The sequence below is a fragment of the Podarcis erhardii genome (genome assembly GCF_964252035.2).
Source record: "Podarcis erhardii genome assembly, chromosome: 9".
Taxonomy (NCBI): Eukaryota; Metazoa; Chordata; class Lepidosauria; order Squamata; family Lacertidae; genus Podarcis; species Podarcis erhardii.
The window spans coordinates 71,958,981-71,986,582 of record NC_138512.1 but is presented as its reverse complement, the minus strand read 5'-3'; the positions used below and the strand labels follow the sequence as shown (position 1 = coordinate 71,986,582).

The 27,602-nt window shown below is 43.5% G+C and overlaps 1 protein-coding gene across 1 annotated transcript in view; it reads left to right on the top strand.

The window, feature by feature from the left end:
• ADAMTS3 (ADAM metallopeptidase with thrombospondin type 1 motif 3) overlaps window positions 1–19,395 on the top strand; it is a 133,279-nt gene extending 113,884 nt beyond the window's left edge. Inside the window, exons 21-23 of the mRNA XM_081876685.1 lie at window positions 2,495–2,612; window positions 14,545–18,839; window positions 19,060–19,395. Coding sequence (XP_081732811.1) covers window positions 2,495–2,612; window positions 14,545–15,119 — 693 coding nt within the window. The 3' untranslated portion in view covers window positions 15,120–18,839; window positions 19,060–19,395. The remainder of the gene's footprint in view (window positions 1–2,494; window positions 2,613–14,544; window positions 18,840–19,059) is intronic.
• The last annotated feature ends 8,207 nt before the right edge of the window (window positions 19,396–27,602 follow it).

Here is a 27,602-nt window from a genome sequence, read left to right as displayed (position 1 = left end):
GGTGCCTCGCAAGATGAAATCAATCCGTTCCGTGAGGCTCTTCGTATAGCGGTTTTTTCATCTTGCGAAGCAAGCCCATTGACAGCTTAGCGGATTAGCACTATTAGCGGTTTAGCGGCTTTTAGCGGATCAGCTGATAAGTGGCTTATCAGCGGATCAGCTGATAAGTGGCTTATCAGCGGATCAGCTGATAAGCGGCTTAGCGGCTTAGGAAAAGGGGGAAAAAGGGGGGGGGGAACCCGCAGGAACTCGCAAGACATTTCGTCTTGTGAAGCAAGCCCATAGGGAAATTCGTTTTGTGAAGCGCCTCCAAAACGGAAAACCCTTTCGTCTAGCAGGTTTTCCGTCTTGCGAGGCGTTTGTCTTGCGGGGCACCACTGTATAAACATACATGGAGCACTGCAACATGACTCCCTCTCTCTCAAGCATCAGACAGCAAAGAGAAACAGAACAAAGGACAATAGTCCCACTTCATGGAACACAGTAACACAAACATCCTGTCTCCGTCACTTCCCACTTTGTGGAGTCAAAACATAGCGTCATGTGAAAGACAAAAATCCCATGACTGCAATCATGGAGCAGGAATTCTAACAACCCCCACCCACTCACAACTTGAACACTGGAAATAGAGGGACACTGGAAATAGAGGGAATTATATTTGTTTAATTACACACACACTCACGAGTCATCTTGAATCAGACCAAAGATCCAACTAAGTCCAGCATCCTGTTTCTCCGGGTAATCAACCAGGTGCCACAGTGGGATGCCCACAAGCAGAGAATCCCCTTTAAATCGAGATAAATGAAATAAAGAAAAATATGCCTCTCAACAGAAAAGTTTCATTTAGCCATCATGGATAAAAGCCATTGTACAAGCAGGAGCTTCTAACAACCTTCACGTCTAAAACCTCCAAGGGCTTTTGGTCGTGCAACAATGGTAGTTAAGCAGTTTCAAACTTGTTGGCATTGAAAATGTGAGCATGCTTCAACCAAAGGCGCAGTTGATACAGGGCTGCCTCTTGCTAAAATACTATATATAATAAACTAGAATCATCCATCACTTTGTCATATTTCCGGACTCAGACAAAATCTGGACATGCACCGAATTAACGTGTGCTAATTTCAAGGTCTGTTGTTTGATTTCATTTCCTAGTTGATGAGTATTGTTCATATGGCTATATATCATTCTTTTTTTTCAAAAAAAGGGGGGGGAAGTACCCCTTACAACACTATTGTGTGGCAAGGAAAGGCAGGAGAATATATTTAAATTATTTATGAGCAAGCCTCTAACTTCAAGGATGCTCTCTTAGTGCTAGATCTCCTAGATCACATTTTAATAATTGTGAGAATGGTTACCTGCATCTGGATGGAAGCAAAGCAGAAATGTAGTATTTACAGCTGCTGTTTTTACCAGCTATGGATTTTAGTCCTGTGCCAAACATCTGTGCCAAATTACATTTGAAAATTAACAGAAGGGCAGGAAAATTCAGTGACATTCGCATCAGTGGAGTCCAGGGCTTTTGTCACATTAGTCTTACTTTCAAGATGGTTGAGAGATGTTCACAAGTATATTTCCTTCCTTCCTTCCTTCCTTCCTTCCTTCCTTCCTTCCTTCCTTCCTTCCTTCCTTCAAATCATCTCAGCCTTCTCAGATGCCTTCAATCAAAGCCCAGGGGAGGGCATCATAGGTACCTCCATCTGTGGGGCTTTTTCAAATCAGGAAGCACAGACAGCCAGGGAGGCTGCAGAATATTTTGGGGAAAATGTTTCCTTGAAAGAAAACCTCAGCTGCCTTGCAACAACAGGCTAAGCTCTAAACTCCATGCTCACCAAAATTCTAAACAAAATCTCAAGTGTCCTGAGAATGAGGCAGTAAAACGGGAGCTTCTTTTGCAGAGGAAGAAAGCTTTTGAGAAACTGAGGGACAGATTTTGGCTCAGGGGTAATGTGGTTGTAGAGCCCATCAACGTGCATGGCTGTTTTGCGGCATAGCACAAGCCAGAAATTGAAGTTTCCAATTGAACACTGGCTAACCACAGGGTAGAAGGAAAATTGGGAAGGTTGAGGTTACTAGGAAATGAATGGTTGATGGGTAATGCTGAGTTAACAGAGCACTCATGAAGCATGCTTCTCCTTCCTTTAAAGGTCTGCTTGCAATGTCATGCATGTCCATATTTTGGCAAATGGTTTTGGTTTAACCAGGACAAGGTGGCAATAGATAGCATTGCATCAGTGCCACAATCTGGCTTTACTTGTGGAGCAGCTGAAGATAGCTGTTAAACCTGGCAATGTGTCATTTCTTGGGAAAGGATGAAAGGGGGCAGTCCCAAATCTGGTCAGATTTGGGCCTTTTCAAAGAGAGTTTCATCCTTCCAGCTCCAGCAGCAGCAATGCAGCCACCTGTACAACTCCCTTCCTCATTTGGTTAAGGATATGTGTGCAGAAGTCTCCGTGGTTTCTTTTATCCATAGTTCCTTGTTGCTTTTTGTCCATAGTGCTCTGTGACCTGCGGAGAAGGAACAGAGTCCAGGCAAGTCTTATGCCGCGCCGGCGACCAATGCAATGGAGAGAAGCCAGAATCCGTGAGGGTTTGCAAGCTCGCCCCCTGCAATGGTAAGCAAAAGGTTGTCCTCTAACTGTGTCAGGATTGGATCGTTCCAGTTTCTGGAATTCTGGCAACATCTGGAATTTGGTGCAAAGCAAGGGGAATGCTCTGAGAGTTGCTCCGGTTTGATGCAGAACAGATCTTCCCATTTCTGTGTACCATGCTATGAAAATTCCACAGGTGGATTTCCCATTAATTTAGAAGAAAAGTGATTGGTGGGGGCCTGCCAGATGTTGTTGGACTACAACTCGCATCACTGATGGACACTGGCTAGGATGGCTCAGCCTGATGGGGACTGAAGTCTGACAACATCCAGAGGTCACCCTGTCCACTATCCCTGATTTGGAACACAGAGCATATAGCCAGCTTGTTAGGGGAGATATTCTCACTGGGAAAACAGTGGCAGGGAAGGGTTAAAACAACAACAACCCTGAATTGCTTGCTTCCCAGGCCTTTTTTACCCCAATAAATTTTATTAAAGTTTGAAATAAAATATACCAAGGTTAATATCAAACATCCAATATCTTTTTTATCAAAGATAAAAAACTAATCTAAATAAAAACATGAACCAAAAGGAGGAAAAGAAAGTAGACTGAGAAATAAAGAAAAAAGAGAACTTCCAATTCTTCGTCTGTCGGCTATACGTAAAAAATAATTCAAGACATCCACCCCAACAACTCTACTTTCTATAAACCAATTATTTTCTTCAATCCTCAAACCCAGATATCATAAGTTTATTTTTCACGCGAAAAGTTTCTGATCTTTAGTAAATATTGACAAAGATTGTTTCCTCTGATTAAACACATCAGCTTCGCCATATCAGCTGAGTCCAATAATTTTAACAACCGTTCTTCCACGATAGGTAACGATGAATGCATGCATCCCAGTCCGGATGAATTTGCACACCCTGCGAGTTGCTTGTGATGTAACAGAAAGAGATAGAAGCAACATGAAATACCTGGTTATCAGAAAATTCTGCTGCTCTAAAAGCCTGGTGCACAGTGCTCTTCTTGTAAAAATGAATAAATGAATGAGGTGCTGGCACTCTATAGTCAGAGGCTGTATGCTTCTGAATGCCAATTCCTTGGTACCTGAAGGGAAAGTGCTGTTGCTCTCTGATCCTGCTTGGGGGCTTGCCCCAGAACATCTGTTTGGTTGCTGTGAGAAAGGATGCTATACCAAATGGTCCACCAGGCATCAAACTCCATTAGTGCTGGTGTTGCATGTTCCTGGGGTGAGGAGGGAATTTCAGAAGGGTTCCACTATTGAGAAGGTCCTCTCACAAGTTGCCACATATCTTAGCTCAGACAACCATGGCATGGTGAGAAGGATATCCCCCAGTGATATTAAAGTTTGGGCAGATGTTTAAGAGAGCAGGCAGTCTTTCGGGTATCTATTTCCCAAGCTGCCTAGGACTTTATATTAGTATTATTCATTTCATTTCTATACCACTATACAGTCATACCTCTTGTTACGTTTGCTTCAGGTTAAATCTTTTCAGGTTGCGTCCCACGGCGACCCGGAAGTACCGGAAAGAGTTACTTCTGGGTTTCGCTGCTCGTGCATGCACAGACGCTCAAAATGATGTCACGCGCATGCGCAGAAGCGGCAAATCGCAACCCGCAGGTTGCGTTCTGCTCATGTTGCGAACGGGACTCTGGAACGGATCCCGTTCGCAACCAGAGGTACCACTGTATATTTTAAAGAACAAATCTCAAAGCAGTTTACAGCACGTTGTTGTTGTTGTTGTTTAATCGTTTAGTTGTGTCCAACTCTTCGTGACCCCATGGACCAGAGCATGCCAGGCACTCCTGTCTTCCACTGCCTCCCACAGTTTGGTCAGATTCATGTTGGTAGCTTCAAGAACACCGTCCAACCATCTCGTCCTCTGTCGTCCCCTTCTTCTTGTGCCCTCCATCTTTCCCAACATTAAGGTCTTTTCCAGGGAGTCTTCTCTTCTCATGAGGTGGCCAAAGTATTGGAGCCTCAACTTCAGGATCTGTCCTTCCAGTAAGCACTCAGGGCTGATTCCCTTTAGAAAAATTCCTTACAGCACATTAAAATGGCAAATAAAGCAATCCAGAATAAAACAAACTCAAGCTTTGAGGAAAATATTTCAGATCCTTCTCTAAGTGACATTTTGTTTTCCCCAGTCGCCAGCCTGGAATCCAGAGATCTCCACGTGGTCGCAATTGGACCAGTTGCAAAATGCGCCTGGCGCCTGGCTAATTTCTAACACTGTATTCCCACAATGCTAATTTCATTTTCTCCAACCTCTTTCCCATTGGCCTAGCAATAGGGAAAAAGAGAAAATGTTGCAGTGTGGAAACCTAATTACGATCAAAACAAGCTCTTTAAATTTAGTTCAGTAGCATTTTGGCAGCCAAATCAATCAAAACCAGCATTACGTTTGGGAGGTGAGCTTCCATCTGCAGCTTCCGAACCACTCTCAAAGCCAGTCCCACATAGAGTGAGTTGCAACAATTCAACTGAGAAATTCCAGTGGTACCTCTGGTTACATACTTACTTTGTTCCAGAGGTCCGTTCTTAACCTGAAGCACCACTTTAGCTAATGGGGCCTCCCGCTGCTGCCGCGCTGCTGCTGTGCGATTTCTGTTCTCATCCTGAAGCAAAGTTCTTAACCCGAGGTACTATTTCTGTAACCTGAAGCGTATGTAACCCGAGGTACCACTGTACCAGCTTGTAAACTACAGCAGCTTTCACATGAAACTTTACAAAGTCTGAGGCCTGTTGTATTCACTAGAGACACTAGAGGGAAGCAAAGATGTATCTGTTAGCTGAAGGTGGAAACACACGGAGGTTTTCATTGGTATAAAATGGCATTTTGCCTTATCTCTCAAGCCCTATCGGAAAGAACAGTGCTTCTAATACAATATTATAAGGGAGCCATATTCATTTTTGGCTCAGAGTAAAGAAGGGGCAGGCAGTACAACACCCCAGGATTATTTCCAGGTCCATCCCAAGGTTTCATGGACAGTTTTGCGAGACCACTCTTGCCTCTTCCTCCCTCAGCTACAATGAGGCTCATGACCAAATGTAAGAAGGAGAAGGTTTTCTACCGTGGGAACCTGGTGAATAAGAAATGGATGTCTAGATTATGTGTAGTCCATCTAAAAGGCCAAAAAACCCCAACCCCCGGGAACCTGTGAGTACGCAACTCAGAGTTGGTACTGATGTGCTCAAAAGTAGACCTTTTTTAGAAAATGAAACAAAACTTTGCACTGCTATACTTGGATCGATCTGCCCCACCATGAAATGCATGTGATAGTTTATTGAACAGGTAATAAACATGGGGTGACTTTGGGGACCTTTGTGAATACAGTGGGACCTTGGTTTTCGAACTTAATTGGTTCCAGGAGTCCATTCGATTCCCAAAACTGTTCAAGAACCAAGGCATGGCTTCCGATTGGCTGCAGCAACTTCCTGCACTCAATCAGAAGCTGTGGAACATTCCAAAAAACGTTCGCAAACCAGAACACTTCCGGTTTTGCGGCCTTCGGGAGCTGATTTCTTTGGGTGCCAAGCCGTTCAAGTACCAAGGTACCTTTGCAGTTTAGAATTGCATTTGCTGCACCAGACAACTAAAATCTGGTCAGTCTACACATACAGCAGAGAAGCAAAAGCTTCTCTGAGGTGATAAGTTTTTTTACAAGTAGGAACAGTTTTTAAAAAATGGCATTTCTCAATCATGGTCAGAAGCGGTACAGCCTCCCTCCCCTTTCGCTTTAGGGTTTTTCTACAACCACCTCATTCTGTTGCAAGTTGCAGATCAGGCCAAAGTGACAAAGTGTTCAGCAACTATAACATAAGGATGACATTTGGCAAAACAAGAACAACACATCTCTGGTGCCCCTCCACATACTGGAAACCCAGTGCAAAGATTTGTGCTTCAGTGGTAGTAGCTGCTGTAGTTTAGATATCATCTTAGAAGTTTTCAGCCTCGGATTTGTTGCGCTTCTGATGAAATTCCTATAGCTGTTATGTGTTTACGGAGCACGGCAGTCTGTTCTTGTGTGTAGCAGAAATGGTTGCTATCATAAGATTTGAGTGGGTAATTCCATGGTTTCACATGGTTTCGTGCATGTGAAGGGCTTCAAACAGGTTAAAAATGCAGTTGTGAGCCTTTGGGTAATAGGATCCTTGCTGGAAGGCTGTTAATTCTCTCACCTCAATCTCTCCTGGGGAGCCACACTTTTTCTTCTTCCTACACTCCTTCTCCAACGTAAGCTAATGGATAGATCTCTCCCAGGGAAAAGAAGCTGTGTTCCCCAAAGTACAAGCAGAAGCCCCCTCCCCATGACCCTTAGGAAACATGATCCTTACTGGATGGTAACACTTTCACCACTCCCATCTTTCTTGGGGTCCCATGCTCCATTTCCCACCCCACCTACTAGAATTATGATTTTCCCTCCCTCCAATATTAAAGTTTACCCTGGTGAGTGACCCACTGCAGCTATTGTTCTGAAACTTAGCAGGCTCGGTCTCCTTTGAAGAGGTGAGTATTCCTGCAAAGTATATCCAGTTCCACCAGAAAACACAAAAAAGTAAAAAAGTAAAGGTGCTCTGCATGAACACCCCTGGGTAAATCTGCCTACAATTTGGCAGGCTTAATCCACTTGGGACAGACTCTTATGCTTGCAAGTTTTATCTGCTTCTGTGAAAAAAGAAAAGAGTTCTATCTGTTTTTATATTTCCAATATTGTTGAATGGGAAGGTGAAAGCGGGCTTCATTTTTAATAGATCTAATCCCATCCCAAATAAGGAGACAAATTGGAAAGACACAGAGTGGCTCTGAAACAGATCAGGCAACTTCTTGAAGATCTAGAAGCAGATAAATACTAATGGGTGAACACCCCTAGTCTTTGCTGTAACCCTGCAGAGATCATATTGCAGACCTTCCAAACTCCTGTCTAGTTTGCCCCAGGATTTTGCCCAGGGACAAATTGAGGGTGAGGATGGGACCATCCAGCTGTTTTGCCCTGCGCATGAAACACCATCAGGTATATTGCTTAGGCAGAGTGTCTAAGTCACAGTTAGAACCGGTGTCCGCACTGGGAACTCTTGCATGCAGTGTGAAAAAAGATAAGCTAATTTATGCATTGAAAACTTTTCAGTAACTTTTTTTAGCAAATGCAACCTTGGCACCATTTTGGGAGGGGCGAAAGTTTGCATCCGTATCTTAGTCAGGTGTGGGCGGCTGAGATCACAGTATAAAGATGAATTCCACTTGTCGGAAAAGGTTGCAGTGCATACAGCTGTTCTGTAAAACTGCAGTATAAATAGAAACGCAGGACCAAGAGTGAATATTTGTTGTTTCCTATAAAAAGGCAGACTTCAAACTAGATAAAGACAGTAACTATCCATTCTGTACATCTTTGTGTTTATAATTCCGTAACGCTTTTTCGTATGCCAAATGTTCTGCAATTCAAGTTTCAGTGCCTCTGACACACACACAATTTTGGAAGTAATTTCTACTAAAATGTCTTGTAAGCAGGTAGGGTTATGAAAGAGCCCAATTCTCGCAGGTAAGTTAACCATGCCATCAAATGTTGTTGTTTAGTCGTGTCCCCATGGACCAGAGCATGCCATGACCCCATGGACCAGAGCATGCCAGGCACTCCTGTCTTCCACTGCCTTCCGCAGATGGTCAAACTCATGCTGGTAGCTTCGAGAACACTGTCCTACCATCTCGTCCTCTGTTGTCCCCTTCTCCTTGTGCCCTCCATCTTTCCCAACATCAGGGTCTTTTCCAGGGAGTCTTCTCTTCTCATGAGGTGGCCAAAGTATTGGAGCCTCAGCTTCACAATCTGTCCTTCCAGTGAGCACTCAGGGCTGATTTCCTTCAGAATGGATAGGTTTGATCTTCCTGCAGTCCATGGGACTCTCAAGAGTCTCTTCCAGCACCATAATTCAAAAGCATTGATTCTTCGGTGATCAGCCTTCTTTCTGGTCCAGCTGTCACTTCCATACATCACTACTGGGAAAACCATAGCATTAACTATACGGACCTTATGCCATCAAATACTGTCTACTCAAAAGTGCATCCAACTGAGTTCAATGAGGCTTACTCCCAGGTATGCAGACCTGTAAATTACTGATTTATTTATTGAATACTTTTTTCTATACTTAATATACAGGCAATCTTCATTTTGCACAGAGGTTACATTCCCACCCTGCCTCCATTCTGTCAGTTTAGGGACATTTTAAGTTCACTTCCAGGTGAACTTTAAGTTCACCTATGCGCCCATGCACAGTCATGTGCCAGTCATCAGGGCCGTAGCCTGGGAGTGGTGAGGAAGGCTCCCACCAGGGATGCAAACAAGGGAGACACACAAAATCAGCTTTAAAATATGTCCATAAATATGTCTATAAATAAAAATATTGACTATTGCCTCATAAGAAAATGTTTTAAACAAAGGATCCTTATATGATATGTGGGGCCCTGTTTTCCACTATTTTTTTTTTCTGTGCCACATTCCTTTTCCATGGCTAGGGGGCGCAATCTGGACGATTCTGCCAGGGGCGCAAGATCACCTACCTACGGCCCTGCCAATCATATGTGCATAAATCAGTCATTGCCTGTATAAAACAACTCTAAGTGGAATGCACCTCTTTAATCTTCTACCCTCGGGCAGGAGATATAGAAGTATAATCAGTCGTACCAACAGGCTAAAAAACAGTTTCTATCTGTGGGCTGTTAGGCTGCTGAACGGAAAATAATATAGTGCAACTGACTTTTGGGGTTGGTGTGTCGTGAGACAAGCACACAGAATGGAATGAGATTGAGTGTTGGGGGGGGGGGGAGGCTCAGTTAATTTCATTGTACACAGGTTGTACATTGACAATAAAGGTATATTATTATTATTATTATTATTATTATTATTATATGCTGAAATTTTAAAAAGAAGAAATGCAAACACACACAAATATGTTTTATCTATAAATATATTTGTGCTGAAACACTCAGACGGGATAGCTCAGTAGAACTTGAGATTCTGAATCTCAGGGTTGTGGGTTCAAACCCCATGTTGGGCAAAAAGATTCCTGCACTGCATGGGGGTTGGACTAGATGACCCTCGTAATCCCTTCCAACTCTATGATTCCATGGATACAACTTATAATAATAATAATAATTTTTTATTTATACCCCGCCCATCTGGCTGGGCTTCCCCAGCTGCTCTGGGCGGCTTCCAAAAAATATATATTAAAATACTGTAATACATCAAACATTAAAAGCTCCCCTAAACAGGGCTGCCTTCAGATGTCTTCTAAAAGTCTGGTAGTTATTTTTCTCTTTGACATCTGGTGGGAGGGCGTTCCACAGGGAGGGCACCACTACAGTGAAGGTCCTCTGCCTGGTTCCCTGTAACTTGGCTTCTCGCAGTGAGGGAACCGCCAGAAGGCCCTCGGCGCTGGACCTCAGTGTCCGGGTAGAACAAGGGGGGGGGGGAGACGCTCCTTCAGGTATACTGGACCGAGGCCATTTAGGGCTTTAAAGGTCAGCACCAACACTTTCAATTGTGCTCGGAAACATACTGGGAGCCAATGTAGGTCTTTCAAGACCAGTGTTATGTGGTCTCGGCCACCCCTCCCTGTCACCAGTCTAGCTGCCTCATTCTGGATTAGTTGTAGTTTCTGGGTCACCTTCAAAGGTAGCTCCACATAGAGCACATTGCAGTAGTCCAAGCGGGAGATAACCAGAGCATGCACCACTCTTGCAAAGAAAAGCAAGGTTAGGCAAAGAGTGAGTGACTGGCCTAAGATCAAGCCATGAGTTGGTGGCTGAACGTGGATTTGAACTCTTCATCTTAGATTGGTGGCCTTGAAAAATTTCTGATTTGTAAAGTTGTAGGCAACTTCATTGTTATTTTTAATTACTCAACCATTAAATAATTGCTAGTTAATATTAGTTATGTTACCTGTTATGGTTTTCAGCTGTTTCTTGCCTTATTTACCATTGGCTTGCTTTTATATATTGACATTCCACCCTTCAGTGTAAGGATGCTCCACGTAAAATCAATAAAACAATGAAAGCATATAGCTGTAATAAAACAACGGAGTAAAACAGCAAAGAATGGCAGTGTTAAGACAAACCCGTCATGTCTTTAAAGCCCCAGGAGCAAAGTTTTTAAAGACTATATTTATGGGAAGACATCCACCTGCTTTCCAGGAAATGGCAAAATGATACACTGCCAAGGCGGGAGTCGGGAACAGGTCAGGAATAACTCTCAAGGTGTCAGCGAAGTTAACTCTTTATTCAAGGAAACAAAACAGCTCAAGCAGGCCTAGTGTGGTGTAGTGGTTAAGAGCAGTAGACTCGTAATCTGGTGAACTGGGTTCAATTCCCCGCTCCTCCACATGCAGCTGCTGGGTGACCTTGGGCTAGTCACACTTCTTTGAAGTCTCTCAGCCCCACTCACCTCACAGAGTGTTTGTTGTGGGGGAGGAAGGGAAAGGAGAATGTTAGCCGCTTTGAGACTCCTTCGGGTAGTGATAAAGTGGAATATCAAATCCAAACTCCTCCTCCTCCTCCTCCTCCTCCTCCTCCTCCTCCTCCTCTTCTTCTTCTTCTTCTTCTTCTTCTTCTAGTGAGTGTGGGAACTCTTCCCAGTAGGTCTTGCCCCAATGAGGCAGTTGCAAGGACTGAAGGTCCCATCCTTCCCACCTCTCCCTAAGTCTCTTCCTCCCTCCTCCTCTTCCCCAGCAATCTGAGACTTCTTCACCTTGTCTGTTTTTGCTGTGCCCTCTTCATACCTCTTCTGGTTCTGAGAGACCAGGAGGAAAGACAGCTGGTGGCAGCAGGAGATGGAGACTCCCTGACTTCTTCAGCAGCCTTGCTTATCTCTGCTTCTTTGTTCCCCTCCTCTCCTGCCTCTGATTCTGGACTGCCCTCTGCCACAGACTCTCCCTTCTCACTAAGCAAACCCTGTTAGCTCTTCAGCTCCTGACACTTCCATTTCCCAGTCTGCTCCTTCTTCTCCCTAAGACCACTCATTGTCATCCCACCACCAATCCTCGGGCTCTGAGCCGTCTTCCTTTGGGGGTTCTCCAACTGGTGCCCTTCACCATTTCTCTATCCAACCAGCCCATGACATCTGCTAATGATGCGGGGGGGGGGGGATTTTGATTCTGTACTCATTTGAGGGTGAGCCTACCTAACGTTTTCTGAAAGGGTATGCAAACTAAAACACAGCAATTCTTCAAACTTCACATTTCTACAAATTTTGCAATACAGTTATATGACTAAATGTTGTGCCTAAAAATGCAGGTACTAGAGTAAAGTGTGCATAAAATTTGGTGAAAAGAGCATATGAAAAAGCACTATATCAGGTGAACTTGCCTCACAAAAACATGTGTGTTAGGCAAAATTGCATACAAACAAAGAAGAAACTTGCCCTGAAATACTGGTGGATTTTCCCAATGACATTTTTAAAATTGCAAACCTGTGCAGAAATGTGGAGAGCTTAATTGTAAGTGTGGAAAAATGAGAACTGAAGGAAAACAAAAATTGACATATTCAACCATCCCTAATTGGAACATTCTCATGAAATAAATGAAAGACAGCTAAGGGTATTTGCTAATTTCCAGATTTAGCTATTTTTCCATTTTAAACCTTCATTAATACACTTTTTTCATTTCTGATTGAATTAAATCACTTATACTTAATAAGCCATACTGAGTTCAGTGGAATTTACTCCCAGGTTAGTGAATATAAGGTTCTAGCAAGAAGAGAGGGGACAGCTCTTGAAGCAAGATAGACCTGGGCATTTGAGATAAACATGAAAGTGTCTGCAGAACGGGATAATCCTCAAATATGAAACAGGTCTCTGAGCACAACAGCAGCAGACATAATTGTAAATGGTTTTTTTCCTAGCAAACAAGCGTGTATTCAGGTGGGATTTATTTATTTTTAAATGCACCTCTAATCTCACCTACTGTAGATGCTTCAAGAACTAGGGCTCCCATGGTGGATGCTTAGAGCACTTGATTAAACAAAAAAAAACAAAAAAAAAAAAAAACACCACACCTGTTGTTAAGTAAGGGGTAAAATCAGCTTTCTGAAAGAGCTACCAGCAGGCTGCCAGGAGAGGAATAAGCTCCTTTAGGTAATTTTAGACTCCAGATTTATTGGTCTTCTCACCCAACTGCACACAATCTTTATTTTACTACTTCAAATGTGGTACCCAAGTCTGGCTTCATTCAGTGGTTCTCCTGCTCATTCTGCTGAATGGGTCTCTGGTCTTCTGTCCCAAAGTCCTGCCCTGATAGCACCACTGAAACTCCTCCCCGGTTCTCATCTATCACCTGCTGCTGAAACCCACTTTTCTAATACATCTGGATTCTGTTCCCCAGAAACAGCACACAAGCAATTTTGTGCACTTCTGGTTCCACATTTTGGCAATCCCTTTGTTGATGTGCCTATGGCTCTTCTCTTCCTCTGCTCCGTGGTCGGTCGTAGTGGGAAGGGAGAAATCAGCCTTGAGCAGGGGGTAGTTTTCAAAGCTGAGGTTCAGCAGCCAAGACACAGAGTATAGAGGCATCAAGGGAGCAGGTGGATAGCTCGGTTGGTGAAAGCATGGTGCTGATGATGCCCAGGTCACAAGTCTGATCCTTGTATGAGATGGATGCATATTCCTGCATTGCAGGGGGTTGGACTAGATCGGTGTTTCCCAAACTTGGGTCTTCAGCTGCTTTTGGACTACAATTCCCATCATCCCTAGCTAGCAGGACCAGTGGTCAGGGATGATGGGAACTGTAGTCCAAAAGCAGCTGGAGACCCAGGTTTGGGAGACACTGGACTAGATGATCCTCGGGGTCGCTTCCAACTCTATAATTCTTTGATTCAACGGTAAGCGCCAAGGGCCTTCTGGCAGTTACCTCACTGCGAGAAGCCAAGTTACAGGGAACCAGGCAGAGGGCCTTCTCGGTAGTGGTACCCACCCTGTGGAACACCCTCCCACCAGATGTCAAAGAGAATAACAACTATCAGACTTTTAGATGACATCTGAAGGCAGCTCTGCTTAGGGGAGCTTTTAATGTTTGATGCACTACTGTATTTTAATATTGTGTTGGAAGCAGCCTAGAGTGGCTGGGGAAACCCAGCCAGATGTGCGGGGTATAAATAATAAATTATTATTATTATTATTATTATTATTATTATTATTATTATTAGTTGCATGCAGGCAAGCAGAGGAATATCAGAGGGAAGTAGGATGCACTGAGAGGTATAGAAAGCACTGAAGTAGCCACACAACTCCATGGGCATTCCTTTTTTTAAAATGAGTTTGAGAAGACGTTGCTCTCCCTTCTTGAGATTAAATCTGAATTGGGTGTTTGTGTGCAAGAGAGAGGAGTTGAGCAAGGTAGAGAGCTTAAAAGCTCTTTTTGAGCTGGGAAAACCCAGTTGTGGGTTGTTCCTGTGAGATCATAGAAGCCCCAGGATGTTTGTGCAGGGACAGTTCCAAGGGTTTGGGTATATACGTTTTTGCGTATACGCAGAACCCTTGGAATCGAACTCTAAGATGAGATCATGCTGTATATGCAAATGTGTATGTTGAATATTTTTTTATTGACATAAGGAAATCAGATACACATGCACACAATTCCTCCAAGGAGCTTGGTGATAAGATTACTCAAGGGTTTTGCATTTTAAAGCAAATGAACCCGATTTGCAATTCCTAGGCTAATAAATCAGAACACAGGTATGTTTCAGTTTTTTAGACTATTCTGAATTTTGCAACACAGTTTTCTGCTAAAGTGTACCTAAATCCAAACTAAAATATGCATTTTGTGAAAAACAATGAGAGAGAGAGAGAGAGAGAGAGAGAGAGAGAGAGAGAGAGAGAGAGAATGAATGGACTCCTGCAGACTCTTCTGGTGTCCTTATGTTCTTGACTCTTGTTGGGTTCTGTCTTTCAGACGAACCATGCCTGGGCGACAAATCTATCTTCTGCCAAATGGAAGTGCTCTCCCGGTACTGCTCCATCCCGGGCTACAAGAAGCTCTGCTGTGAATCTTGTAGCAAGCGTAGCAGCACGCTCCCACCACCTTACCTTAGCGAAGCTGCCGAGACCGAAGAGGGAGTGATGACCGGCCCTGGCAACCTCCCCAAGACTTTGGCTTCTCCGACGTCTTCAGTCCCTCCTCGCTCTGAGAGGCGGGGTTCTTTGGGCAGGATGTCCTTGGTAGAAGAAGACAGACATGCCCTGATCCCCAATGCCTACGGAAGGGCTAGGGTTGCCAGCCCACCTCAGCGGAGAGTCCAAAGCCAAGTGAGGAACAAGACTTCCGGGCCGGTTGCGACGCCGTTACAACTGCCAACCATGAGTGGGCACCTTGCGACCCACACATCCTCAGCCTTGTTAGATATCGGTCCAGCTGTAACACAGAACAGCAGTTCAGCTGGTGTCCTTTCTCCATATAGACCCTCAAAGAAAAATGAGAAGCAAGCGGACAGGCGGCAACCTCCGAAGCCTTCCACTGTGGAAAGATGAAACTTAGAAATAAAAAAGGGGGGTGGGAGATACCTAAAGTGGAGATTGTGTCTCCTTGCTTTGTTTGGAGTACGGTGATGCATGCAAACCCTTCCAACACAAAACTTTCAACAAGTCAACCGCAGAAAAGGAGGTGGGAGGAAAAAGTGCTGGCTCACTTTCCAGTGACATCCATCTTTCACTCAGTCCCTCCTCTTCTTCTTCCTCCTCCTCCCAACATCTGGCCACCCCAAAAACTTTGAAGGGAAGCACCAAAAATCACACCAATGTAAAAAGAAGAAGAAGAAGACGCAAGTAGCTGAGTGGGTTGGCCATTCTCTGCCACCCAGACCCCCTAACATTGCACGTCGGCTGCTTTTGAGGGTGGAAAGTATGATTGATTAAAAATAAAGGAAGGAAAGAAATTAAATGTTGCTTTTGAGGGGCGGGAGGGGGCAACCAAGCAAAGGCACCAAAGTTTACATGTCTACAGCGTATTTTTTACTGTGGAACATTTGACCTCTATATGAATTGTATTGCTAATTTATCTCTATAAGCAAATGCTAGAGTATGGTTCACCTTTGTCATGTACATAGGCTTGGTTGGCACATCATGCTGAGCCAAAGCATGGCTGAGCATGGCCACATGAAGATGCAGGCTCCCAGAGGGCGATTCAGCTGTATTGTTCCTCCCCAGCTACTTAGCCATGAGTTAGCTTAGTATAGGGTCCTGTGAGGCTCCAAAGGTTACTGGAATACAACTCCCATCATCCCTGCCTCTGGGCCATGCTGGCTGGGGATGATGGGAGTTGAAGTCCAAGAACATCTGGAGGGCCACAGGTTCCCCATCCCTGGCTTAGTGTGTCATCTGAAGCCAGGCTCATGGCTTAGCTCTCCCATACAAACCATGAGGCATAAAAAACACACGCAGGCCATAGTTTGGTTTTAGCTTGTGGTTAACCTGGAGGGAGCAGACCCACAAGCCTGTTAGTAAAGCCAGTTAAATAATGCAGGCAGAGTACACAAAGAGGAAGAATCCTCAGAAAACGTTAGCGAGGACACTGGAATCAACCTCAGTGTATAACTTGAGGGGGAACAAACAGAAAAGTTTATACATAGTCAGGAGACATTCAGTCAAACATACAGAGGGAAAACTCCTTCAGAGTTACACAGCCAATCAGGGCACATGCTGCCTTTGGAACCATCATGTCTTGCTGCCTGGTTGCTAAGCAGCACTTCTACCCCGCCTCTAGGATAGGTGGCTTTATCAGTGGCAACAGAATTAAACCTTCAATTACAACACCTGGGTTCAGGTCCCACAAAACAACAGCACAGCAAACAGGAAGGATCAAAGCAGGCACAGTCTCCTCTCCTGGAGCCTGCTCTTTCATGTGTTCATGCTAAGCTATGCTTTGTTTTAGCACAATGTGCAAACCAGGTCATAGTGCATATAATGGATAGAGAGGGAGGAAAAACAGTGTTATTTTTTCAGAGTTTTGTGTTAATTCAGCCATTTGTTTATGGACTTTGCATTTCAGGATCATGTTTAGGTGCCTGCCATTCAGTTCTGCCTTATTTACAAGCCATGAACATCTTTGTTATTTGCTGGGATCCGAAGACCTGGATACAAACAGTGCTGCACACCAATCCAGGTCGCTAAATGGCTTTGGACATCCGCAAAGGCTTTCTAGATCTCCATTTCCCAGCATGATTTCCTTGTGCTGCCTCAGACTTACTCTAGAGTATCTCCCAACATTCTGATGTGGGCACAGTATCAACTGAGGGAAAGTGTGCCAGGAGGAGAGGTTAAGCCTGAAGACCTGAAAGGCCGGCCTTCACTCCCAGCTAGGCTGGTGAAATATACTCGGAGTTGAGTGTGAATTTCATGCTCTTTATTCAGCTCGTAGTAGCAATGAATGAAATTTTCCCCAAAACGTCTAGCTATATATACATTATTTACACAATGGGCCCCGCGTGAGTGGCTAATTCCGGGCTGCTCCTGTAGGCCAATCAGGTTGCAGATTCACTTCCTCCAGAAGCCTGATTGGCTGCTTCTGCAGGCCAATCAGGGTGCTTATTCACTTCATCCAGGAGCCTGATTGGCTGCTCCTGCAGGCCAATCAGGTCGCTGATTCACTTCCACCTGGAGCTGGATTGGGTGGCTCCTGCGGACCAATCAGACTGCTGCATTCTGGATCCTATTGTTCTAGGATTCAGCTCAGTACATAACAGCTGGTCTGGAGGCAAAGCTGCCAAGAGGCTGGCAGTGGCCTGAAAGGTCTGCCTTCAGCCTTTTGGACCCCCAGCAAGCAGGATTACAGAGAAAGATAATCTCCCACCTTTATATCCTTCCAAGGGCTTTGGGGTGATCATCTCAGTCATGCAATCCATGGCTTGGAGAGATGAAAGGCAGCAAAAAGCGCATGTTCTAAGTTGATTTATTCACACCACTTTAGGTATGTGGGGTAGCTGAACTGTCCTGGCAAGGAAAGGGAAAGCAATTCTCCGTGCCTCTGGTGGGTAGGAAACAAACATGCAACCTAACACCCCAGCCTATACTTAAGGGGGTTTACTGAGGCATGGACTCACAGTGCCTTCTTCTTTTGCCTGTACCCCAATGCAGCATCACTTGCACATGGGCTGTGCACACCAATCCCAACATTAGATGGTGCAACTGAGATTGCAAATGACCACAATTTACAGTGCGGTTGGTCACAAGAGGCATTGGCACTGCCTTGTCTAGACAAGGTCCAGGATGGTTTGGCCCATCACAGGGACATCACCAAAGCTGCAAATTTAAATGGAACCTGAGAAGAAATTGGTGGAAAAGGTGAAGATAATCATGGGCACATCCTCGATGAAATGAATGCTAGAATTTGGGGGTCCATTGCTATAAGAGAATGAGGGTGTAAGGATTTACTGACGGAGCACATGGCTCCTGCCTGGAGACATGATAATAGCCACCTACCTGAAGCAGAGCACAGGGACATAGGAATCTGCCTTATGTCAAGTCAAACCATTAGTTCATCTAGCTCAATATTATATGCCCTGATTGGCAGGATCTCTCTTGGGTTTCAGGCAGGTTTCTCTCCCAACCCAACTTGGAGATATCAGGAAATGAAGCTGGGGCTTTCTATGGGTGAAGCAGATGCTCTCCCTGAAATATACTCAGAGTCCTGCAGTGATTTCATGCTCTTTATTGCAGCTTGTAAAACAGTGATTGAATTTCCCCCAAAACATCAGGCCTTTATATACCGTACATTATTTACACAATGAGTCCCATCTGATTGGCTGATTCTGCTTCCCTCCTGGAGCCTGATTGGTCTTCTCCAGCAGGCCAATCAGCTGTTGCATTCTACGATCCTACCTGCCTATTGTTCTAGGATCCAAGCTTAGTAGTCTGGTCGGTCCTTCCAAAAGAAATTGTCTGGGGACCCTGTGTATGCTACCTTGAATTCCAGGGGGGAAATGAAGGGATACAAAATTAATCACTAAGTAAGAAAAACGATCTGTGTGCACGCAGCCCCAAGTTCGGTTCTTGGCATCTCCAGGACCAGAGTTGAGAAATGCCCTTACAAGAGAGCATGGGGCACTGCTGTTGGTCAAAGTATAGAGTACTTGAGCAGATGGTCCCATGCTTGCCTGACTGCCTTTCTTTTCAATAGGGCTTGTGCATGAGAAGGTCTTGCTTATAGGACTCCCCTGGTGTGCAGTAAAAGTATGGTAATGTCCCTGAAAAGAAGTTACAGATAGGTAGCCGTGTTGGTCTGCCATAGTCAAAACAAAATAAAAAGATTCCTTCCAGTAGCACCTTAAAGACCAACTAAGTTAGTTCTAGGTATGAGCTTTCGTGTGCATGCACACTTCGTGTGCATGCACACGAAAGCTCATACCTAGAACTAACTTAGTTGGTCTTTAAGGTGCTACTGGAAGGAATCTTTTTATTTTGTCCTGAAAAGAAGGTGACTTAAGTTTACTTTTTTAAAAAATAAAAATCTGCTAAATTGCCTGTTCGTCAAAGCCAAAGAGCGACTCCAAACTAGGACAGGAACATGGTGTAGGAGTGGCAAGCGCTGGAAAAGCACTTAACTTTTTCATCGACTTCAAGCTGAGAGAGTGCATTGACCAGCTGCACCACCTTATATGCATCCAACTGGGACAAATTGCCAGCCATTTGGGTCACTATCAAACTTGTCAGGCAACTTCTCTCTCTCTTTGTGTGTGTGCGTGTGTGTGCAGGGTTTCGCTGTAAGGTACTTGTATATAGGAATGAAAAGTAAAGCTATTTATTAAAAGTTGGTTGTGGTGGTTTTCTGTGCCAGTGTTTCATGTCCTGAAAATTTGCGCTTAAGATGGCAGCACCGTTTCCTCTGGTGTAAAGTGTTTCAAATTGAATTTCACACATGGCTTCAAAGGGCAGTTGCAGTCTAAGCGTGTTTATATGCACATAAGGGCCCCACTGCAGAGGACATACCTTAAAAAATGTAGACATGTGTCAGCTGAGCTCTTTACTATTTAAATTACCGAGCAAGGACAGAGAGGGCCCATCCCACCAACAGTTTGCATTTTGCTTTTGAAATGTCACACCTGAATCTATTTGAAGGTTTATAGCATGTCCTTCCAATGCATTTCTATTAGCTCTGTGTTCAAATATGCCCTTTCAATTTCTTGAAATGTTTCTTCCCCCGTAAAAGAGGCTTCCAGTTATTTTTGTTTGCCTCTTTCTCAGGGTGCTTTAGAATTGTTTTAGACTTTCTTTATCGTTTTAGCAGCTGTAGGGATGCAAGAGCACACCCCCATCCATGGCTGGCTGTCAGATGCCTGATATCAGTGTGGTTGCTGATTTTGTTTTCAAAGGCAGTCTTTCCTTTTACCTTGGTGGGGGGGGGGACTTTTTACATTGACTTATTTAGAAGTAAAGCCATGCCAGTTAAAACACACCCAACTCAAACCAATTAAGGGCTGTCAGACTCACAGGGGGTAACTTACCCATCTTCCTATATGTACAGGAAAGTTTCATGGAACATGGGTACCATATCTGCTCCTGAGGGTTGGGGAAAACCCCAGAACAGATCTAGGGCCACATGGAGAGCACACAGGGAGAGGAGAGGGGTTGGAAGTCCCATCGAACAGGCAGAAGTCCTTGTACTATATATCCCTTCTCCTCCTCCTGGACTGTAAAGTCCAGTAACACAAAACAACAGTAGACTAATTTCCCCCACCCTGATCCACTCAGTTGCTGCTTGTGGTGTCAGAAAAACTAATGGGCCAACTTCAGTAGATACAACCCACAGAACAGAGATGAATTAAACATGGAAGTTGTGGAAACTCCTCTACAATATTTGTAGATTTCACTCACGGAACAATTTTGATTGATGCCTCAAAAACCGTGTTATCCACCAGGATGTTCCCAAATGCCACATTTTAATGTAGGAATCCTTACTAGCAATGTTGCTGGTCTAGTGCAACTGGCATTCCAGACACACATGAATTTCAAAGAGGAAGAAAGTGATCATGCATTTCGTACATCAAAATGAGCAGAGATGCTTCTTGCACAGAAATCCCACCCAACATGCATGTTGGCGTGATTCTACAGCCAACCTCCTCAAGTTCTTTCCTTTTAAATGGCAGCATCCACCATTCCGTAGCTGTGCCACCACCTCCCTCCTACAACTGCACAGAAGCACTCCCACACAAATCCGCTGCTGGAAGCTTCCTTGCACCCAAGTGTATTGCCATGCAGCTAGATGGACAAATCGGTTTCTCTCCATTTTGTCATTTTTCCACCCACTCCATTTCCACATCAGTCTGTCATTTTGAACACTGGAACTAGGCGAACCATTGAGTCTCACTGTCAGGCAGCTTCTGATGTTCCTATTGGATTCTTCCCAGAGTCCTCTGAGCCTGAAATCACGTCTAATGGAATGGCATACCGAGCCAAAACAAGCAGACAAAGAATGCAGACAACATTAGACTAGGAGCCTGAGTGGCAGTCCTATTATATGCTATTGCAAAAATGACAGGACAGGCAGCTTGGCTTGTGATTTTGAAGTGGTGCTGGCTGCATGGTCTGTAATCAGTTATTTTGATTGATTAAGGTGCCTGTGAACTGGAGAAGTTGCAAGGGAAAAACAACTCACAAATGCCATCTGCCTTATTGATTGAGAGCAGTGAAAAGATCGTTATAAATGTAACTGGACAGTATTTGGCACGCCAGTTGTCCAGCTTAGCATCTGAACTGCAAGCTTGGCTAAGACCATCTTTGGTATAATCTCCTTGAATTGATATTCTCCTGCAAATCTCCTCCTTATACTTTAATCAGGGGTCAGCAAACTTTTTCAGCAGGGGGCTGGTCCACTATCCCTCAGACCCGGGGGCAGACTATATTTTGAAGAAGACAAAATTGAATGAATTCCTATGCCCCACCAATAACCCAGAGATGCATTTTAAATAAAAGCACACATTCTACTCATGTAAAAACACCAGGCAGGCCTCACAAATAACCCAGAGATGCATTTTAAATAAAAGGACACACTCTACTCATGTAAAAACATGCTGATTCCTGGACCATCCGCGGGCCGGATTGAGAAGGTGATTGGGCTGGATCCGACCCCTGGGCCTTAGTTTGCCTACCCATGCTTTAAATGCAAGTTGCTCCAATCCAATTCTAATTGTGCGTTTCAAAAGGGAGGGGGCACTTGTGATAGATGCGGTAGAATGTGGATGGAGATGCTTAATTGAAATATGGTGCAGGTGCAGATATTGTCCATGTTAGCGGCAGACTGACTCCCGAAAAGGCTTGGTACCTTTGAATGGGCTGTAAAGAAGTACCCTGTTGAGGATAATACTGCTAAATAACTCATAACACATTTAAAGACTGCAACTCGACTTACCATGATGAAGAATTGGAGGACTCTGAATACAGACATAATTCGATATGTGGTTGGTGCAAATATGGGACATTGCTCTGATGGACAAATGAACTGACAGGGTGCAGGGACACGGAACCAATACAAAGACAAGTGCCTTTCAAATGAGATGCTTTGATTTTCTTTGGAATGCTGCCGTGAAAGAACATGGGTCAGAACTCCTACAATTTGTGGCAGACTGTGGATAGATACATTCATTTAACATTTAACTGAAGATGGAACATATCATTTCTGTAGTTTTCCTCTGCAACTATTCTGCGTGGGGGGGGGACGGGGGACAGTTTTGTTTATCCTGTTTTAAAGCACAACCACATCTTGCATAGGGGTTACATTCCAGGGCTGATGCATATGCAAAAGCATGTATACTCAAAGCGCTCCCTTGTGCAAACACACCTAGCCTTGCAGAGCTGAGCCCTTGAGCCCCAAGCAAGGCAGATAGCTTAAAAGCTCTTTTGTGCTGAGTTTTCCCAGTGCGAAAAGAGTTTTTAAGCTCTCTGCCTTTTTTGCACTTCACTTGTGGGATTTCAACCAGCCTGTTCAAACTGTGTGAGTTAAATGAGCGCTAAGATGCAAATATACCAGACCTGGAAAGATAAACACATTATTATTATTTTAAAAATGAGAGAGAGATATACTCTGAACAAAATGGTAGCAGTAAGACTGCTGCAAATGATTCATACCCCACCAGAAATGTTGGAGGGTGAGAAACCTCTGACCCACAGGCCAAACTTGGCTCCCCAGGCCTCCCATTCAGCCAACAAGGCAGTTTGGGGAAAGCTGCACACACCATATATATCAGGTGCGGGGGTGGAATTTCTCAAGTACAGAGGCTCTCACCAAATTTCCAGTTGTTCAGACTTCATTCAGTAATGCATTACCAGGCAGAGTTCAAAGAGTCTGTAAGAACATTTTCATCAGGGCACACACTATACAGTGGTACCTCAGGTTAAGAACTTAATTCATTCTGGAGGTCCGTTCTTAACCTGAAACTGTTCTTAACCTGAGGTACCAGTTTAGCTAATGGGGCCTCCTACTGCCACCACACCGCCACTACATGATTTCTGTTCTCATTCTGAAGCAAAGTTCTTAAACTGAGGTACTATTCCTGGGTTAGCGGAATCTGTAACCTGAAGCGTCTGTCACCTGAAGCATCTGTAACCCAAGGTACCACTGTACAGTCATACCTCGGGTTGAAGTAGCTTTGGGATAAGTATTTTCGGGTTGCGCAATGTGGTGACCCAGAAGTAATGGAGTGCGTTACTTCCGGGTTTTGCTGCTTGCGCATGTGCAGACGGTCAAAATGATGTCATGCGCATGTGAAGAAGCGGCGAATAGCGACCCACGCACGTGCAGACACGCGGACATGGGTTGCATTCGCTTCTGGATGCGAATGGGGCTCAGGAACGGATCCCATTCGCATCCAGAGGTACCACTGTATAGGCAAATATATATTGTCTTAATTGTTTATCCTCTACTCAACCACCTTCTGCCACTCCAGTACTTCACTACCTTTCATCCAATTGCAGTGCATAATATAGGGCCCATACATTTCCCCTTTCACTAGTTCTTGTATTCCTGTTTACGTGACATTGGCCTCACTAATAAGGGTCCTAACAGTAATTCACACTCACTGGTGCGGGGCAGGTAAGAACAGGGCTTCAAAGGAACAACTGTAAGCTTAAATTGGGCTCCCACTTGTTCTGTTCCTGGAGCCAAGGCTAATGTGCAGTGAGAGCATACTTTGTTCAAAGAGGAGGAATCTGTTTCCATGCAATGAAAACGACTTATCCCTCCCAGCTCTGTCCTTTGAAGTAGCCTGCTCTGCTCCTTAAACCTTGGATTTCTGAAGGTCTAAAGGAACAGCACAGGGCCACTGGCAAAAGGTTTTCAAACAGTCCTGGGACACAAAATTGAAACGTTTCATGATCAACCAGAATAAACAACAGATACAGAAATGCTTAAGGGACACGATAATAAAGCACACCTATAAGCTATCTGGGCTTGTGGAATCATCCCAACCTACAAACAATAAAAGAATGTTATTTTAAATGATTATTAAGAGCTCAGTTCTGTAAAAGTGGAGGAAACTCCTGCTATCATAGATGAGGGGAAAACAGTGGCCCCCAAGCATATTATTCCTGATGTCAACATTTCTGTCTGTTAAATTTCCTCAGTTGTAGAAAACGATAAGAAGAAAAATAGTCAGAGCAGAACAGCTAACAAAAATCTATATCAGAAAATATGCTTCATGGAGTGGGAGTTACTAACATAAAGAGATCTTATAAGGCCTCAAAAATAGCAGCAACATTAGAATCGTTTGGAAAGAACCATAATCAAGTGCTATCAGCAGAAAAAGTATTGTACAAGTCTTTAAAAGCAGCCACAGGCCAAAAAGAACACAACAATTTTAATGTAGTCGGTGTGACTTTACTGATCACACAAATAATGAGGCATATGGTAGAACAGTACCCACAGTTTACAACATTGTCTGGCATGCATGAAATGTATTTTAATTGTTTCCCCATCACCCTGTTCCTCTCCCCTTCTTATAAATGTCTATAAATTCTAACTGCTATTGTTACAAAATACATTTTGCTGATTGTCACCAATCTAAGCAATACACATTAGACCAGTGTTTCCCAACCTTGGGTCTCCAGCTGTTTTTGGACTACAACTCCCATCATCCCTTGCTAGCAAGACCAATGGTCAGGGATGATGGGAATTGTAGTCCAACAGTAGCTGGAGACCCAAGGTTGGGAAACACTGCATTAGACTATGTGCATCATTTCATATCTGTAATAATTGTGGTATATACAATTTGACACAATTTTGTTAATAGGTTCAGAAACCTTTATCTGAGTGTTTATTGTTGTTTTATTTTTATGCTTTTATTTTATGTAATGGTTGCATGTCATATACTCAACTGAGAAACAGAATTGTACAAGTCTCAATTATGGGAATGACTTTGGTTCAAACCAAAGAAACTTGTAAATTATCTACTTTCCTCCACTAAATCAATACTAAAGATTCGGAGTAATTGTTCTCCAAAGCTAACTTCAACTTTATCCCCTTTAGCTTAAACCTTAAAATAAAAAATAAAAAATAAATGGCAGTATAACAATGCAAAGACGACAGACTATCAACAAGGATATCTAGAAAGGACTCAGTTGGGGAAGATAGTATGAGCAAAGTCACAATATATCCTATGAAGGTGCCAAAGAAGTAACAAATCAAGCACATCATTTAATTTTTTTTTCAATTGAACAATGGAAATTAAACATCTTTTTTTTTAAGTTGAACAATTGCTGTTTAACATGGAACTCCACATCTTACTAAGTTTTTTGAGAAGTTTTTATGAAAAATCAGATAAAGGAAAAGTGATTGGACACACACACATATATATATATACACGCACACACAAATCTCTCCTATTCAAGACAAAATGGGAATGAGACCTTCTGAACTTAAATCAATCATAGAAGAAGACTGGGACTAGATGTTCAAAAATGTTTTAGTGGTATTACTAAAGGCAGATCTAAAAGAAAACTATTTCAAAGTTATATTTCAATAGTATCTAATGCCACATAACTTATAGTCAAAGCTCTGTACTGCTTGAGGTATAAAAGGAGCTGGAGCTGCAGGGAATTTTGGTCAAAAATGTTGGGTATAATACAGGAAATTATGGGTTCTGATCTGTCCAGGAATCGTAAAACAGTTATTGGAATGCTCTGATCTGATTGTTTTCTCCCGCTCCAGAAGCTAGGAGATTCTGACCAAACATCAGTAAGAACTTTCCGACAGGAAGAGCTGTTTGACAGTGGAACATAGAATCCATTTATGTCACCCCATTGTTAGTTTCTATACAATAGGTATATAGTTCAAAAGAATATTCTCTGCTGAAAGATTTAACTTTTTCTGCACAGTCATAGTTATGCAGACCAGCACTTTCTTCCAGAATTTAGTTAAGCACAGAACACTGTACAAGCATATGTTTCAGAGAGGCCTCTCCAATGCTACCCAGACAGTGGGAAAGTATTTTAGCCTTGATACCGGAGGTATCAATGGATCTTAAATTAAGACAAATACAACAGGAAATAATATTTAGAATCTATTGGTCTCCTTTATGGTCATACAAAAAGGTACTAGCTAAAACCTCTCAACCATCTTGAAAGTACTGTAATGTAAATTGAGGGTTGATTCTCGCCCTAGAGAATCTCATTTATTTCTGCTGTCTCCATTTGGCCCACTTTAGGCTCCAAATTTGCTTCTCACTAAATGGTGGAGAATGATTTGTGGAGGGGGCAGGAGAGATAGAAAAGAGATATTTGACAAAGCACTTATCTAAATATATAGTTTTCGGAGCCAAGAACATGGAGATGGAAGACAACTGGGCTCACCTGCAGTCTGAAATACAAGCCAGTTTCTAATTAGGCATAGCTGCTGGTGTTGGACCAGAAATAATTCTAAAGGAAATAATTGCCTTGTTTTCTCTTGGCCTGTACACCCACAATTCAGCTGAAGAAAGACAAATTGAACACATTTCTGCCCTGGCACAGCACAGAAGACCTTGGGATTGCGATTGATCACACACTGAGCATGAGGCAGCAGTGTGATGACTGTACAGACTATAACTCCCATCGTCTCTAGCTAGCAGGACCAGTGAAGAAGAGTTTGGATTTGATATCCCACTTTATCACTACCTGAAGGAGTCTCAAAGCGGCTAAGATTCTCCTTTCCCTTCCTCCGTCACAACAAACACTCTGTGAGGTGAGTGGGGCTGAGAGACTCCAGAGAAGTGTGACTAGCCCAAGGTCACCCAGCAGCTGCATGTGGAGGAGCGGAGTCGCGAACCCGGTTCCCCAGATTACAAGACTACTACTCTTAACCACTACACCACACTGGTCAGGGATGATGGGAACTGTACCACTCTTAACCACTACACCACAGTGGTCAGGGATGATGGGAACTGTAGTCCAAAAAACAGCTGGAGACCCAAGTTTGGGAAACCTTGGTCTACACTGAGTGGCAGTAGCTCTCCAGGGTATCAGACAGGGGTCAGTTTCAGTGCTACCTAGACATAGCAGGGATTGATCCTTCTGCATTCAAAGGAAATGCTTTGCAACTGAGGCATTGCCCTTCCCAAGGTGCTGTGTTATTAGGGCATGTTTTCAACTTTCCAGTTCCAAAAATGAGGGGTGCTAAAAAGGTGTAACATGACTTGGCAATTCAAAATATATTTTTGTTAAATGAATATAATTTGGTTTTGCTCGGTAAGTAAAAGGTCTGCAAAACTGCACAGAAATCGTTAAAAAATCATTAAATCGTTAAAAAACATACTTGCAATTATATTATATCTTAATATTAGTTGTTGTTGTTGTTGTTGTTTAGCATTATCTGACATTTTCAGAAGAGAAAATTAAAAGTCTTTGGTTTCCTGAAAGCAGTTTATTTGCTTCTTCATCAAATGCAGACTTACCCAGCTAAATGTTATCCAATCACAAAAAAATAATGGCAGATTAGAATTCCTCACACTCAAAAATATATATTTAAGACTGCTCACTGAAGAAATTTGCAAA